The sequence below is a fragment of the Balaenoptera acutorostrata genome, chromosome 4 (assembly GCF_949987535.1).
Source record: "Balaenoptera acutorostrata chromosome 4, mBalAcu1.1, whole genome shotgun sequence".
NCBI classification, from domain to species: domain Eukaryota; kingdom Metazoa; phylum Chordata; class Mammalia; order Artiodactyla; family Balaenopteridae; genus Balaenoptera; species Balaenoptera acutorostrata.
The window spans coordinates 27,410,423-27,426,307 of record NC_080067.1 but is presented as its reverse complement, the minus strand read 5'-3'; the positions used below and the strand labels follow the sequence as shown (position 1 = coordinate 27,426,307).

Below are 15,885 nucleotides of genomic sequence, written 5' to 3'. Positions count from 1 at the left end.
ATTAAGGTTATTCAGAAATATTTTAGCTACAACATCCAGAAAATATTTTAGCTACAATATCTATAAAAGGTCCCTCCAATTCTCTGCCTTTGAAGAAAATAAAATTCTTAACAATGTGCTAACAACCTGAATTTGAACTGAATTTCATCAAGACTTCCCTGTTCAAATTTGGTTTTGAAATCAATGTTTTAGCTCATTATTTTCCTGAACTGGAAAAAGTGAGCAAACCATATTTTACATAATTTCTGCATGTCAGAGGTTTGTTTACACCAATATGGCCCTCACTACTATTTGACAATCATATCATTTAGCTACTGCTGATTCCCTAGTGTACTCTACAAAGAAGCTGTTCTAAATTTTCACCCTGCTACTATCTGCCATCATAATTTTTCACAGATGCCCAGGACCTTAGTCATCTGGCACCTAGTACACAGACTAGCACTAGCATACAGTAGATGCTATATTACATTTATTAAATTGAACTGAAATGTTGACTCTGTCACCCCAAAACAAGATATCCTATCCTTTTTTCCTTATATTAAGCTGAACCATGTGAAATTCCTGTTGACTATTTTTGATCTACAAAAAAAACAAAACAATTTCATAGGATTCACCATAATACTTCAAAGGAGAAACTGTTCTTTCCCCCTGCAAGTTTATCCTATCACTTTTTCTTTTAAAGACACTCTTTCTGAATCATCCAGTATATTGATATATTAGTAAGTCCCCTTCTGTCTTTAATTTCTCCCTTTCTGTTGGTCTCTTCTCCTCTATTTAAACCATACATAGCTTTCCCCATTTTTGGAAAAGACATCATTTGATGAGCTCTCTCTCTGAGCTATCATCTTTCACCTATCAAACATTTACTGAGCACCTACTTGTCCTAGAAATTGTGCCATGTGCTTGGGATACACAAATTTGAAAAAGATCCAGCCCTTGCTGTTAAGGTATTGACAGTCCACATGCAGAGACAATAAATAGATGATTACAGAACAGTATGACAAGTGCCATGACAGAGAAAGCCCCAGGGTGCTACAGGCACATATAAGAGAGGAGCCTAACCCAGACTGAAGGGTTAGAGAAGTCTGCCTTGGCTGAGTCTTGGAAGGAGCTATCAGTGAGAGACTAGGGGATAGGATGAGAAGGAAAGTTCAATCTTTCTTCTTCACTATGAAACTTCTCAAAAGAATGGTCTACCATGTCAATGTTAATATAACCCATATTTTAAAATTAGTGTTTTTCAAAAGAAGTATTTATTCATGTGTATATGCACACACACATGTACATGCTTGAATTTGCCCATGTCTTTTAGCAGCAAGGCAAGCTCACTTTTGATATATTTCCTAGGTAAAACTGCATTCACCTACTTATTCCTTCATCTTCTGCAATTGGATTTTCTTCTTTTCTACTCTACTAATATTCTCAAAATTCAAAGAACTTATAAATGTAAAATCTAACGACCTTTAATTGGTTCTCCTCCTCAACCACTCTGTAACTTTCAATACTAGTCTTGACAATGTCATCACCCTCAGGTCACTGGGATCATTCCTTGCTCTCAATTTCTATAGTACGGATTGTCTATACTCCTTACTTGGTACTAATCAGGTGCTAGTTTTAGGTTTATGTATGTAGTTTTAGATTATGTGTCTTATATATTTGCCTTATTTCCCCAATTAGAATGAAAGGCTCACTTAAAAGCAAACAGTAAAGTTATATGACAGTTTGAAGCAATCCTTCTGACATACTGATTGGAAAGATGACTTCAAATACAGAGTCTGTGGTTCAAAGGACTTTATTGTAACATCTGTTACAGGGATATGCAAATTCAAGTCTGAATATAAGGCAGGGTCACAAGCTCAGAGGTAGGAGTTCTGTTTATGTCCAGAATGTCATCAAGCTTTTGCTGCCCCACAGTCCTGTACAGCTTCAGTAACACAGCCACAGAAAGGACAGCCCTGTGAACAAAAGGCACTGGCCCAATCCTCCGCTGTAGCTACTCAGAGACCATTTGTTCTTTGACGAGAAAGTGTGTGTTGCTGCCACAGCAGCATGGTTTTACTCAGTTCTCAAAGTTAAATAAGTGGCCAATGTGTAGCTGTCAAGAGAAGCAGTGGCCGCAGAGCTCAGTTTAACTCCAAAACCTGTGTGTCTTCCCTACACTGTATTAGCGAGTTTCCTAAGGGCAGGGAGTGTCTCTTCCTCATCACTGCATCTCCAGTGCTGAGCACAGCATCCGATACACTGTAGGTGCTCAAACACCTGACTGCCTAAGAGGCAGGAAGGAACAGGGGTAAGCTTACAGCCTGGGAAGACTGAGTGGGTCAGTCAGTGAACTTTCTTAGTTCAGTTCAAATTGAGTGAGATCAAATCATAATTTATTAGTTGTGTGACCTTGGAGAAGTTCTTGAATTGTGGTTTTCTTATCTATAAATAAAGATGAGAATAGAATTTACCTCACAGGGTTACTGGGAGGACTAAGTAAGTTAGAACATATAAAGTACTTAGAAGAAGGCCTAGTACAAAGCAAGGACTAAATAAATGTTGGCTTTTATTATTATTATTTGTTATAAAAATCAGCAACAAAAACAATTAGATAAGATTATAAAATGTTTGGAACATAAAAGGTTAAAGAATTAGCAATAATACACTGTAGGAGAAGGAAACCGAAACAGCAAAAATAAGGAATTTTAAAATGTTAAGAAACATGTAAATCTATGCAGTGCAGATTCAGATTTAAGTAACTAAATATGACTTCAGAACAGAAAGATTATATGCCTTAAGTTTTAAATCTCATATATTTATATCATCATCTCAGGTGAATAAAAAGTAAAAATATGGAGATACCAAACAAATTACATTCCAATGAAAGTTTCTACACCTTTCAGAAATGAGCCTCTTCAAATTTCTGTGAGATTTAAAGATATCTGCAAGATCAAACTAAACCTATAACTAATGAAAGAAAAAAGAGACATCCCTGTATTATGGAAATTTACAAACATACAGAACAGCAGAGGGAAAAGATGATGAATCTTCTTTGTACCCATCACCAAGCTGCAGCTATTACCAACATAGTATTATTATTCATGTGCATATCTTTTAGCAACAATAACAAAAAAACAGAATTTTCCACCTTCTCTGAAAGAATGAAATGGGTAAGAAAAATGCCCAGTAAATTTAAGTATCCGTTATAAGAAAACATAGCCAAGTGAAATTTGCCTGTTATTTTATCTTTTCTTATTTTAATAAAAATAAATTAAAATGGAATAAAGCTTTGAGAAGAACAACACTTACTGGATGATGAGGTCGCAAATGAAAAGTATGAGGTGATACTACCGCTACAGCAAAGAAACGAAGAAACACAAAGCTGCTCACTGCAGAATACTGAACATGAGGGTCATCTGCAGGAAAAAAATGGTGAAATGTCACGCACAAAAACACTGAATTAAAAAACGAAGATGACAAGGTAAAAAATATTGGAAAAACATGTAAATTAAATAGGAGATAAATATAATTTGTATAGTAAGGACTGAGTTGATGAAATGATAGTAATGGTTATGACTACATTAAAGGAAAAAAATCCTATGACTAGAAAAAAATCTGAAAGAAATAATAAATAATAAAGAAAGTGAAAGGCAAAGCTGCTAGGTTGTCAGAAATATTTTAATTTGGAAAAATACCTCTTTCCTCATCTGCAAGAAGAGACTCCTGAAATTACAACAACAAAAATAAAAGTAGTATCTAGCACTACCTAGTGGTAATACTGAATCCCCTAAGACTAAGATAGGCGATTGTCTTCAGTTTTAGGATACTGTTTCAATTTTCCCCTCAAAAATCTTGACAATATTAAAGGTTATGTAATAAAAACAGTTAGACAGAGATCTTTACTTTAAAAAAGCTACGAATATTCCCTATAAAAATGCAGATGAACTGAAGACAACTTGTGGCTGTGATCATTCAGCTACAGCTTTTGTTGCTGACTGGAGTCAACACTTAACGCAGCAATCAATCAGATGGTAGAGACGCAGGTGAGGGAAACAATGTCTGCATTTGGTCTGAGTTTTAACTCTTCTAAGTCACTCAGCAGGTGGTCACCCACAAGTCATTTAATGTGTAGTTCTTTAATAACACTTGCTTCCCATGACTGCCTCCCCACTCCCCACCCATCTTCCCAGGGCAGTAAGAACAAATGAGAAAATAATGAAAATGCTTTATGAGAACAGAACTATCACTACTGGAGTCTACTGAGAATATCTAAGGCCAACAAGAAGATAGTTAAGGAAATATGTTTGCATTTATTAAAAAATCATAGGATGTGTTTTAGATTATTCACATAAACAAGAATTAAACAGCTAATGCATACTGAAGGCCAAATTCACTGGGTAGTGTAGAGTACGGTGATTAGTAGCATGCTTTGGAGTGGGCCGGGCCCAGGTGTGAGACCCTGCTTGCCTGCTGGCCATGTCACGGACCTTGGGCAAATTACTTGACTTCCCTAAACCTCAGTTTCATTAACTACTGAAGGGGAGCAGTACCTATCTCATGTGGTGTTGTGTAGGTGAGAGGAGATAATTCGGGCCAGCACTGTGCCTGTTCACTAAGTCCTCAATGTGGTTATTATGCTCTAACACACTACTTAAAAATATAATTTCAGTCGGCATTTCATCTTTCCATACTCTAATGTCTCTGCTCCCCTTATTTTCGTTACAAAGTCTAGATTTAGTATGCTTATTTCAAGTTAACTGTTTATATTTTTACTATAATTAGCAAAGACATCTAGGGCTGAATTTATCTACATGTTAGTTAGACAACTCAACCCCACTTTAGCTTTGGGTAATTTAGTGGAGCAGCAGATAACTGCACACACCTGTGTGCACATAACACACTTAAAAAAATATGATGAAATAGCAAAATCTCTTCAGATGGTTACAGAAATAAACTTACAGTTTCACACGGCTGGATAAGACTGATAATTTAAGCAGCTGCCTTACCTCCTTACCCTCCCCCCCATTACAGGCAGATCTGGAAAGACAGCCATAGTAAGTTTATTTACTTATTAGAGATGCATATAATTAGAATAATTCCAAGTATTGACAATCAGAGATAGCAACTGTTAATTTAATTGAAATGTTTCTAAGCAAAGCCTTGACACAGGTGTTCTTGCAAAATTAAAGCATGCCAGATATTGATATATGTTACCTCAAAATTCTATGTATATTGCAACAGAGATGTTTCTAATGTCTAAAACCATTTTTGCAAAAACCTCTCATCACTAAAACCTTAGCATTCTCAAACTGTCAAATCTAGTCAGTTGTACAGAACTTAAAAATTCTCACTATTTTGAATGCATGCAAGTGGAAAAGGTAGTTGGTACAAATAACAAAGCTGTTTTTGTTTATCATATTTAACAGTCTCATAAGCAGCTGGTATAAATATTTACTTATATACTGTTAGGGTTCTAAATTTCTGCCTTTCTTAAAATTACTGTTGATTTTGATTTGCTTGTATAAAGTTGCTATTATATTGAAATAAACAAGAGTATTCTGTTTTGATATTACAAGAAAATTAAATCAGATGTTTCATTAAAAAGCTAGAACTATTTTGAAAAATGAAAGAAGACTATACTTAACAAACCATAAACACATTCACATAAACCAAATAGATAATAAATCTACAGAAAAATCAAGTATAGAAAAAAAATGGCGTATTTTAGTAAAACAAGGCACTTACTAGGAAATCTTTGAGTGGCCATTTGCCTTAGAGAATAAAAGATATCACACATTACAGTGGGGCAACTCATACTTGATTTTACAATTGTACTGAATAACTTGTCTACATAGTAGCGCAGATTCTCCTGTAGGATTTAAAAAGGTAAACATTAAGATTTTGACTTTTATACGTCTTCAATAGCCTTTATGGAAAAAAACGCAGCGAAAATGAGATGTATTAGGCAGTCACCATCTAGTATTCTAAAGCTTTGCTTCCCTTCTCTAAATGCACTCAGCTAAAGGATATTGCATCCTGAACTCATTTAATGAATTAGATTTAGACTAGTTAGATATAAGAGGTGAATGTATGGAATAAAATTCATAAGAAGCAGCAGAGAATAAAATGATCCAAAGAGAAATGAGGGAAATAACATTTTAAAAACTAGACATAGGAAATGCTGCTAATAGTATGAGCATTATGCAAATAAAAAGCACTGCTTCCCTCCAAATAACATTACTACAACATAAGTGGGAGATAGGTATACCATTAAGACAAATTTTAATGCAGTTATAAAGACAGCGAAGACTTACCTTATTATTTTCTACATTATCTCCCTCTTTCAATTTAATAGGATCAATTTCACAGGATTTTGAGGATTCACATATCTGGAAAATAGATTAATTTTTCATCTAATGCTCTTTTCTAAATAATTTGGCAAAATGAAAATATTATTTTTCTGATCATACAATTATAAAAATTAAAACTGTAACGAAGTTTAAAACTCCCATCCAGAGATAATGTATACAATATGCCTAAAGAACTATATCAAAAAACATTTCTCATATATTTGAAACTCCAGCTAAAATAAACCCTATAACAAAGAAATAATTATGTAGAGTATACTACAATGTGCCCTTCAAGTAAAAATCCATTGATGGAAAAGTAAATCATTTATTTTACTTCTAAAGTGTTCACCTGTGTTCTTTCAGTAATGTGTGAATGGATATATCATCCCCATCAGTAGATAACTTGATGAAAGAGATGCTATAATAAGGACAAACTATTAGTATCAGAGGTTATATTCTGTACCTCATCTAGAATAGGTTTTAATGTTACTTTCAGGTAGTGCCTTCCCACTATTTTCATCATCTCATCCAGACATCGGGTAGCCAAGGAATTTCCTCTAAAAATTGTGTTTGCATCTCTGAAATACAAATAGAAATAAGGTGAAACCAAGTGTAATAAACAAAGGCTGTAAAATCAGTAATGAGGTATTCGACTTTGGTCATATATACAATTTTAGTAATTTTTACCAACCTGCTACAATTAGGATTTTCAAACTTACCAAAAACAAAAAAATAAGTTAGCAAAAAAAAGTAACCTATATTTGAACTACAAAAGTAGTGTGTGTCTAAAACAAGTGTTAGACTATGACAGCAACAGGAAGCCATCTGATTGCTTTTAATGTCACACATGGGCATATAAGGGTGCTACATAATGGATAAGGGGGAAAAAACCCTTTTGTCCTGGTGTTTTATTTGTGACATGTGACTAATTACAATAAAGAAGCAAAGATTAGTAACAGGAAATTTTAACAATGAGTGAAAAAAATCTTTTAATTGTTAACTTTACTGTTGGTGGATACTGCTTGCTAACTTAAAGAACTGCCTTTTATTACTTGCTAAGCAGTTCTTTTTAAGACCTCTATACAGAAAGGCTGGTCAATACAAAAGAACTGAGATTACAAAAACAATTTGGCAAATTAAGGTCCAATTTCAACAGCAGCACATAATTAACATTTAATAAAATATAACTCTTACTGTGTATCCTTCAAGTCTAATTCAGCTACTGCAGTGGCAAAAGGAACAAGTTTATCATGGTGGAGCAGCAGTCGTACAAGGGGCAAAACAGCATCATTTTTATCTCGACATATTTCACCCAAAATGTAAGCAGCTGAGGCAGATATCGGCTAGAATACAGAAAGGTAGAAAACAAGCACAAAATCAAAGAAGCATGATTAAATATTCAATCATTAGCCTTTAAAAAGTAATTCAAATATGTTCATTAACGATAACTGTTGTATAGAATAATATTTAATTTTCTAGATCTTTATCAGAGATGAAATTTGGAGCAGATATTGGTATACAGTACTCTGGTTCAGAATATATATATATTTATATATATATACACATACATACAGAGTGTGTGTGTGTATATACATCTATACACATGTATATATAGTTTTAATAAAACTTGATACTCTGAAATCTTTTCCTCATCATTTACAGAATTATTTTAGCCTTTCCATATTAAGTAACACACAAGATTTTTAAAGTACCTGAACATCTGGTGATTTTAGCAGCAAAGTTTTCAAAGGACCATAGTACTCTGAAGGAAGCACATAGTCTTCTGTATAACATATATTTAATCGAAGGGATCCCAGGTCATCAGTTTTGGATGACTTGTTTCCGTTGTCTCTTGGTTGTAGCAAGTACCTAAAGTAAAAATAGAATCAATTCTATGCAATGGTAATGGGCATCAAAGTTGGTGAGGTAAACAAACAGCTAAGCTATCAAAAAACTAAATCAAAAAAGTCAACTTAATATTTAATGTTAGGATAACTCATTAAATAGCAGAATATTAATTTTCAGAGGCTTAATAGTGGCTGTCTATTGAACTAGAAAGCTAAAAATAGATTTTAACCCAGGAAAAAAAAGTATAGATAATACAAAAATCAAGATCTCAAAAGGACTGAATAGAGTCTGATTAGCTTGCAGGTTAGGAAAAAAATAAAAAATAAAACACAAAATCCAACATATTATCAAAAATAACTCTTTACCAACTAAATTTAAGAAAGACACATTTGGCTGAAATAGATAAGACATACTACAAGAAGGTATAAGTGATCTCATTTTAAAGTAAATCCTATATTGTAAAAATTTGAACTTATTTTTTACAAGTTAGTGATAGAAGGTTTATAAAGGATTTTTATATTATTAAAGGATTAACAGTGCAAATATATTGAAAATGTTTTTATTTGCAAAAATCAGATTTACATGAATTTTTTCAGGTAAGTATAAGGCAAAAAATATATATGTAAAAAATAGAGGCAGCTTTAAATATTCCAAGGAAAGAGAAGTGTTTAAAACTCAAGAGAAGTTTGTAGGACCAAAACCAGAAATCTAAGTTATTTTTAAAGACTTTCTGTCATGGAAATTAAAAAATACATACAAAAGTAAAAAGAGTAGCATACTGAACTCCCATGTACCATCACCTAACTTCAATAATTATCAACTCAAGGCTATTCTTGTTTTAGCCATCTCTCTACTCACTCCTCCCATCCCACTCCTGCATTATTTTAAAACAATTTCCAGGTGTTTTATAATTTCATCTATAAATATTTAAGTATATGTAACTATATAACTATAAATATATATATAAACTTTTAAAAATCATTACTATCCAGTCAGTATGCAAATTCTCCCAAACTTAAACAGTTTTCTATATTCTAGTCAAATCCAAGTTTTATAGATTGTAATTGGTTGATAGCTTAAGTTTCTTTTAACCTATAGATTCCCTCTAACCACTAAGAAATCAGGTAATTTATCTATACAGTTTTCCAGACTTGGGACTGTGTTAACTCTGTCTCTGTGATGTCATTTAACATGTTCTTTTGTCTCCTCTGTATTTCCTGTAGTATTGTAGATAGATCTAGGGGCTTGGTTAGATTCAGATTTCATATTCTGGCAAGAACATTTCATTTAGAGTGTTGTGTAGTCCCACCAAGAGGCAATAATGTCTGACTGTTTCCTCTTTTTGTGATATTAGCAATCACTGATGACCACTGCCGAGAGTCATTAATCTGCACAGGTTGCAAAATGATAACTATAATTCTATCATCCCTCCTTCACTCATTAGCTAGAATGCTTTGTATAAAGGAGTCAGTAGTTTTGATATTTACTTTTGATGTCTTCCCCTAATAGACTAACTTGTTTAAAAATAGAAGAGAGGGGGTTTTAATAGAATTCTAGCTTTCAGAAAGATATGATAAAGATATAAAAGAGAACTAGAGAATTAACCAAGCAAAATTTAAAAGATGAAGGAATGGTAATATAAGGAGAAGAAATTATATAGAAATTATATCACTACCCACAAAACAGGAATTCTTATCTCAGAAGACCAACCTTCAGAACTTCTAGTCTCTGATTTGAGAAATAATGATTTAAAGAATTTGCCTATGGAAATAATTAGAAATAAGGCTATTAGCAAAGATGACTCTGAAGTGCCTCTAAGGGAAGTCTAGCTGGCTGATCCCCAAGCATCCTGATGTGGGCATCACTTTGGTCAACTTCCAACAATGCAGCGTATGTTCTGTAGCTTTGCAGACTCAGATACCTAGTTTTAACAGCACATCTCAAAGTGAACCTGAATTGCAATGACTGAGCACAGAGACTAATATATTTAAAATAGAAGGCCAATTACTAAATTTATGAAAAGAAATACTGTTGACCCTTGAACAACATGGGTTTGAACTTCACGGTTACTGGAAGTAATCCCCCATGGATACCGAGGAAAGACTGTACAGCAGTCAAATGGCAAAGAGACCCACACTTTTTTGTGACTAATACATTTTATTATGGAAATGTTAATTCACAAAAGTAGGGAGAAGAGTGATAATATTAGTAAGCAACACCCTCACCATCAACCCCATGCACTTATCACTTGGCTTCAACAATTATCACCATTTCCCATAGTGTTTCATCTACATCTCCTACTTCAACTAATACCTTTTTTTACCTGTTAATACAATTGTTTATGTTTGATCAATACATTTTTTACCTATTGGTAAGCTATTTGGAAAGCCAAATTATTTATCAGAAGGTGCTGTGGTGAGTACAGAGACACAACACAGAGATCTAAGGAAATCTTAAGAATCTCTCAGCTAAGACAATTTTGCCAAGGAAAGAACAATACTTCTAGAACAGAATCCCCTTACCACTTGACTGTGCTTGAATGGGCAGTCGCCACCCATGTTGGCCTCTTTGGGATACATTTTTATTCTGCCCCTTCTATTTTAACTCATGTTTTCTGTATACGGAAGGATAAAATTACTTGCGTTACAGTTAAAACCCGGCTCTGCCTCCCAGGGACTGCACCTATCCATCCTAAACAGTGTCCTCAAACTCTAGTCAGGTTACAGACTCTGTTTTGGTTTGTTCTACAGAAATTATACTCAGAGGGCATCTCTAATTCCCTTATCTCCAAATTACTGGGGGAAGGAATATGCTTTATCCCTCTGGTACTCTCATAAAACTACAAAATACCCACAAAATAGGTCTATAGTCCTAACATGGCACATTCTTTGCAGAGCAATTAGGGCAGTGTTGTGCAGTTATTCATTTTTATGCGTACACTGTTTTAGGATGCTCAGGAACTCCAGAAGGGCTTGCTCCTGCCGCTCTTTTTAAACTTGTCTCCTTGGGTTTCTTTGGCAGGATAAGAAATTTCTATGGACAAAATACTTCACCCATGTCTACTTGAACAAAATACAGAATTTCAAAATTGTCCTACCCATTCCTTGAAAAGATCATTTTTTTAAATGAGAAGGGACCACTCACTCGATTTTCTTTTTAATAATATTTTATAAGCAAGGGACACTCAAATCTTTGCTGACAGCTTAAAATAGAGAATACTTTTGAGTTTTAAACATATTCAAAAGTATTTATGCCAAAGTACAAATTTATTATGGTACATTGGTTAAGAGCACAAACTTTGGAGTCAGAGTTTGGTCCAAATCACAGCTGTATGACCTTGGGAAAACTGCTCAATCTCTCTGTGCTTGTTTCCTTACCTCTTAAATAAGGGGTAATAATAGTATCTAACTGATTTAATCCCTAAGGAGGTTATATAAGTAAAGCACTTAGAATAGTGCCTTGTACACAGTAAATGTTATTTATAAAACATTTATATACATATAACTGTTACCACTTAAAATATATTAAATAGCTTTTCCGGTAAACGGCCTGAGGTAACCTCTAAAAATGGTTCGATATTCACTTGACCCAGAAAACCCCACAAAATCAGGCAAATCAAGAGGTTCAAATCTTGGTGTTCGCTTTAAGAACACTCGTGAAACTGCCCAGGCCATTAAGGGTACGCATATCCGAAAGCCACCAAGTATGTGAAGGATGTCACTTTACAGAAGCAATGTGCGCCATTCCATCATTACAATGGTGGAGTTCGTAGGTGTGCCCCAGGCCAAACAGTGGGGCTGGACACAGGGTCGGAGGCCCAAAAAGAGTGCTGAATTTTTACTGCACATGTTCAAAAATGCAGAGAGTAATACTGAACTTAAGGGCTTAGATGTAGATTCTCTGGTCATTGAGCACATCCAGGTGAACAAAGCCCCCAAGATACGGCACAGGACTTACAGAGCTCATGGTCGGATCAACCCATACATGAGCTCTCCCTGCCACATTGAGATGATCCTCACAGAAAAAGAACAGATTGTTCCTAAACCAGAAGAGGAGGTTGCACAGAAGAAAAAGATATCCCAGAAGAAACTGAAGAAACAAAAACTTATGGCCCGGGAATAAATGCTGCAAAAAAATAAATGCAAGTAAAAGTTAAAAAACATATATATATAAAATAACTATACAGAATGTCATTATTTATATAATTATGTACATGTAATTTATTATTTTAAAACACTGTTACAAAAATCTCAATTTAAACAATCTAAAGGAGCCCTGGCGAATTAAGCAGTCTTGTATGAATTAGAGCTAAAAAGAAAAACCTCAAGATTTGTTAAGTAGAGGATATCTGGTGTGTCTGAGGTCTAGGGATACAAAAAAAAAAAAAACCTCAAGTATATTTTCTTCAGTTTTTGAATGAAGTGTTTCAGTTTGAAAGAATAAGGAACAGGAAACAAAGAGAAGTTATCAACTGAAAGTGGCACTCAGTTGCTCACATGTATTTTTTTCATTCATAGTTAGACAAAAAAGCAATCCTAATGTTCTCAAGAGTCAGCAGTTTTGACAGCCCCTTAACAGAAAAAAAATCAGCATTTGAAAAATTTTAACAAGGTCTGTGTAATTAAAATTGAGGTAGGCAGGCAAAAACTACAATTATTTGTGTATAATGCTGCCTAATCTGGAAAATAACTGTTCAGAGGCACCATTACTAATACTTAAATGTTATTTCTGGTTCCAGAAAGATAATCATTATCAACAGAGTTTTACTAAAGATAGGAGATTAAAGATAGGTGCCAAAATTAGGAAACTAGAAAACCAACTCATCTTAAAGTAAATATTAATCTAGTTATAAATTTGTATAAAGTGCTTATATTGAAAAAAACTCCAACCATGTGTTTTATTTACTACTTGAATCTTACTTTCAAAATTTTAAATTATAACATGAAAGGATGTTTTGCATCTATTTTCTTAATGTTCATTTTGGATCATTTAGGAGGAAATTACTGTACCAGTGTGTACAATCACACAAAGGCTTCGCACATGTTAAGTTCTCTGACACTGATGTAACTGGTGAAATGAGACTGAACTAGATGATCACTAAGGTTCTCTTTATTTATACCATTACAAACCAATGGAATACTGGTACCAAAAAAAAAAAGATGCAGAAATTCTGTATGTATTGATGTGGAACAATGGTGATGACAGCAGCAATAACTATAATGATGAGAGCCTGAGTTATACCCACTTGTAACTTACTTTACATGAAACCAATTCATCCTCTAACAGCTTTGGGAGGCAGGTACTGTTTGTACTATCCCCATTTGATAGCCAAAGAAAGCAAAGGCATGCAGGTGGAACAACTTGTCCAAGGTCACCCAGGTAGTTAATGACAGAGTTGGGATTTGAACCAAGGCAGTTTCGTTCTGGAGTCCATACTCTTAACCACTATAAAAAGTCAACAACTACTTACTGAAGTTCTACTAAATTGAAAGTGAAAAAAAGTAAGGTACAGAATATGATACAGTATGTGTCCATTAAGGACCTAATTAAACTCAAAAGCTTTTGCACAGCAGAGGAAACCATAAACAAAATGAAAAGACAACCCACAGAATGGGAGAAAGTATTTGCAAACGATGAGACTGACAAAGGATCAGTCTCCAAAATTTACAAACAGCTCATGCAGCTCAATATAAAAAAAAAAACCCAATCAAAAAATGGGCAGAAGACCTAACCAGACATTTCTCCGAAGAAGACATATGGATGGCCAAGAGGCACATGAAAAGATGCTCAACATCACTAATTCTTAGAGAAATCCAAATCAAAACTATGAGATATCACCTCACACCAGTGAGAATGGCCATCATCAAAAAATCTACAAACAATAAATGCTGGAGAGGGTGGAGAAAAGGAAACCCTCCTACACTGTTGGTGGGAATGTAAATTGGTACAGCCACTATGGAGAATAGTAAGGAGGTTCCTTAAACAACTAAAAATAGAGCTACCAGATGATCCAGCAATCCTACTCCTGGGCATATATCCAGAGAAAAACATGGTTCAAAAGGATATGTGCACCCCAATGTTCATTGCAGCACTGTTTACAATAGTCAAGACATGGAAGCAACCTAAATGTCCACTGACAGATGAATGGATAAAGAAGATGTGGTACATATATACAGTGGAATAGTACTCAGCCATTAAAAAAGAATGAAATAATGCCATTTGCAGCAACACAGATGGACCTGGAGATTATCATACTAAGTGAAGTTATGTCAGACAGAGAAAGACAAATATCATATGATATCGCTTATATGTGGAATCTTAAAAAAAAAAAAAAGACACAAATGAACTCATTTACAAAACAGAAACAGACTCACAGACTTAGAGAATGAACCTATGGTTACCGGGGGGAAGGGTGGGGGGGAGGGAGAGTTAGGGAGTTTGGGATTGACAAGTACACACAGTGCTATATTTAAAATAGATAACCAACAAGGACCTACTATATAGCACAGGGAACTCTGCTCAATATTCTGTAATAACCTAAATGGGAAAAGAATTTGAAAAAGAATAGATAAATGTATATGTATAACTGAATCACTTTGCTGTACACCTGAAACTAACACAACATTGTTAATCAACTATACTCCAACATAAAATAAAAATTTTTTTAAATGTGTACATTTGTGTAATGAATGGGAAAGAAGGATATATCCATGTTTGCCTATACTTACATAAAATACTTCCACAATCTCAAACTAGTGGCTGCCTCAGAAGAGGGAAAATGGTTAGCTGGGGGACAGGGGCAGGAGATGGACTTTTACCTTTTGAACTGTGAACCATGTGAGTATACTACCTATTCAAAAAGTCTAATCAAATTCTGTGATCTACATATGATAAAGTTAAAACTAGATATTATCAACACTAATGAGTTAGAATATTAAGATTAGAAAGAATATGCCTGAAATGCTGAAGGTAAATAAAGCTTTTCCTGAGTTTTCATGTAGTTACCATCAACCCCACAAGGGGATGCTGCAGCTCTACAATTGACAAAGGAGGCTGAGTTTTAATTTGACTTAAAAGAAAACTGCATTCACATTTTTATATTTCCTTACATGCAGGGAAGTATAAATGAATTAGCAGATGTTTCTGTTTCATGCTGTATAAATTTTAACACATACTTTTGGGCAGGTTACTTTTAAAATATTATTAGCAAAAAAAAAAAATCTATGGGAATAAAATTAATTTCTGTTTCTTAGTGTTCTTACATCCTGCCTAGGTAGTTCTACAAATTTTGCCAAATTTGGAGGGCCTGTCTGGAGACCTGTTACTTAAAATAAGGCTATAATGGCACATTTCAAGTTCACTTTGAGGGGCCTCGGGAGGCACAATGACTCACATTTTATTTTGTACCAAATAGCACGGCCTATCATTTTAAAGACCTAATGAACTGAGTTCAGAAATTTTCATTGTAAAATGTATGCTAGGGACTTCCCTGGTGGTCCAGTGGTTAAGAATCCACCTTCCAATGCAGCGGATGCAGGTTCAATCCCTAGTCGGGGAACTAAGATCCCACATGCAGCGGGGCAACTAAGCCCACGCACCACAACTAGAGAGCCCACGTGCCGCAACTACTGAGCCCGCGTGCTCTGGAGCCCACACACCACAACTAGAGAGAAGCCTGTGCAGTGCAATGAAGAGCCCGCGCACC

The 15,885-nt window shown here is 34.6% G+C and overlaps 1 protein-coding gene across 2 annotated transcripts in view; it reads right to left on the bottom strand.

The window, feature by feature from the left end:
• Positions 1–15,885, bottom strand: part of RASA2 (RAS p21 protein activator 2) — a 118,315-nt gene that overhangs the window by 28,653 nt on the left and 73,777 nt on the right. For both annotated transcript variants that reach the window (XM_057545522.1, XM_057545521.1), the window contains 6 exons: positions 8,045–8,201; positions 7,527–7,675; positions 6,796–6,910; positions 6,297–6,371; positions 5,728–5,851; positions 3,292–3,398 (listed from right to left, as the gene is read on the bottom strand). In XM_057545522.1, coding sequence (XP_057401505.1) covers positions 3,292–3,398; positions 5,728–5,851; positions 6,297–6,371; positions 6,796–6,910; positions 7,527–7,675; positions 8,045–8,201 — 727 coding nt within the window. The remainder of the gene's footprint in view (positions 1–3,291; positions 3,399–5,727; positions 5,852–6,296; positions 6,372–6,795; positions 6,911–7,526; positions 7,676–8,044; positions 8,202–15,885) is intronic.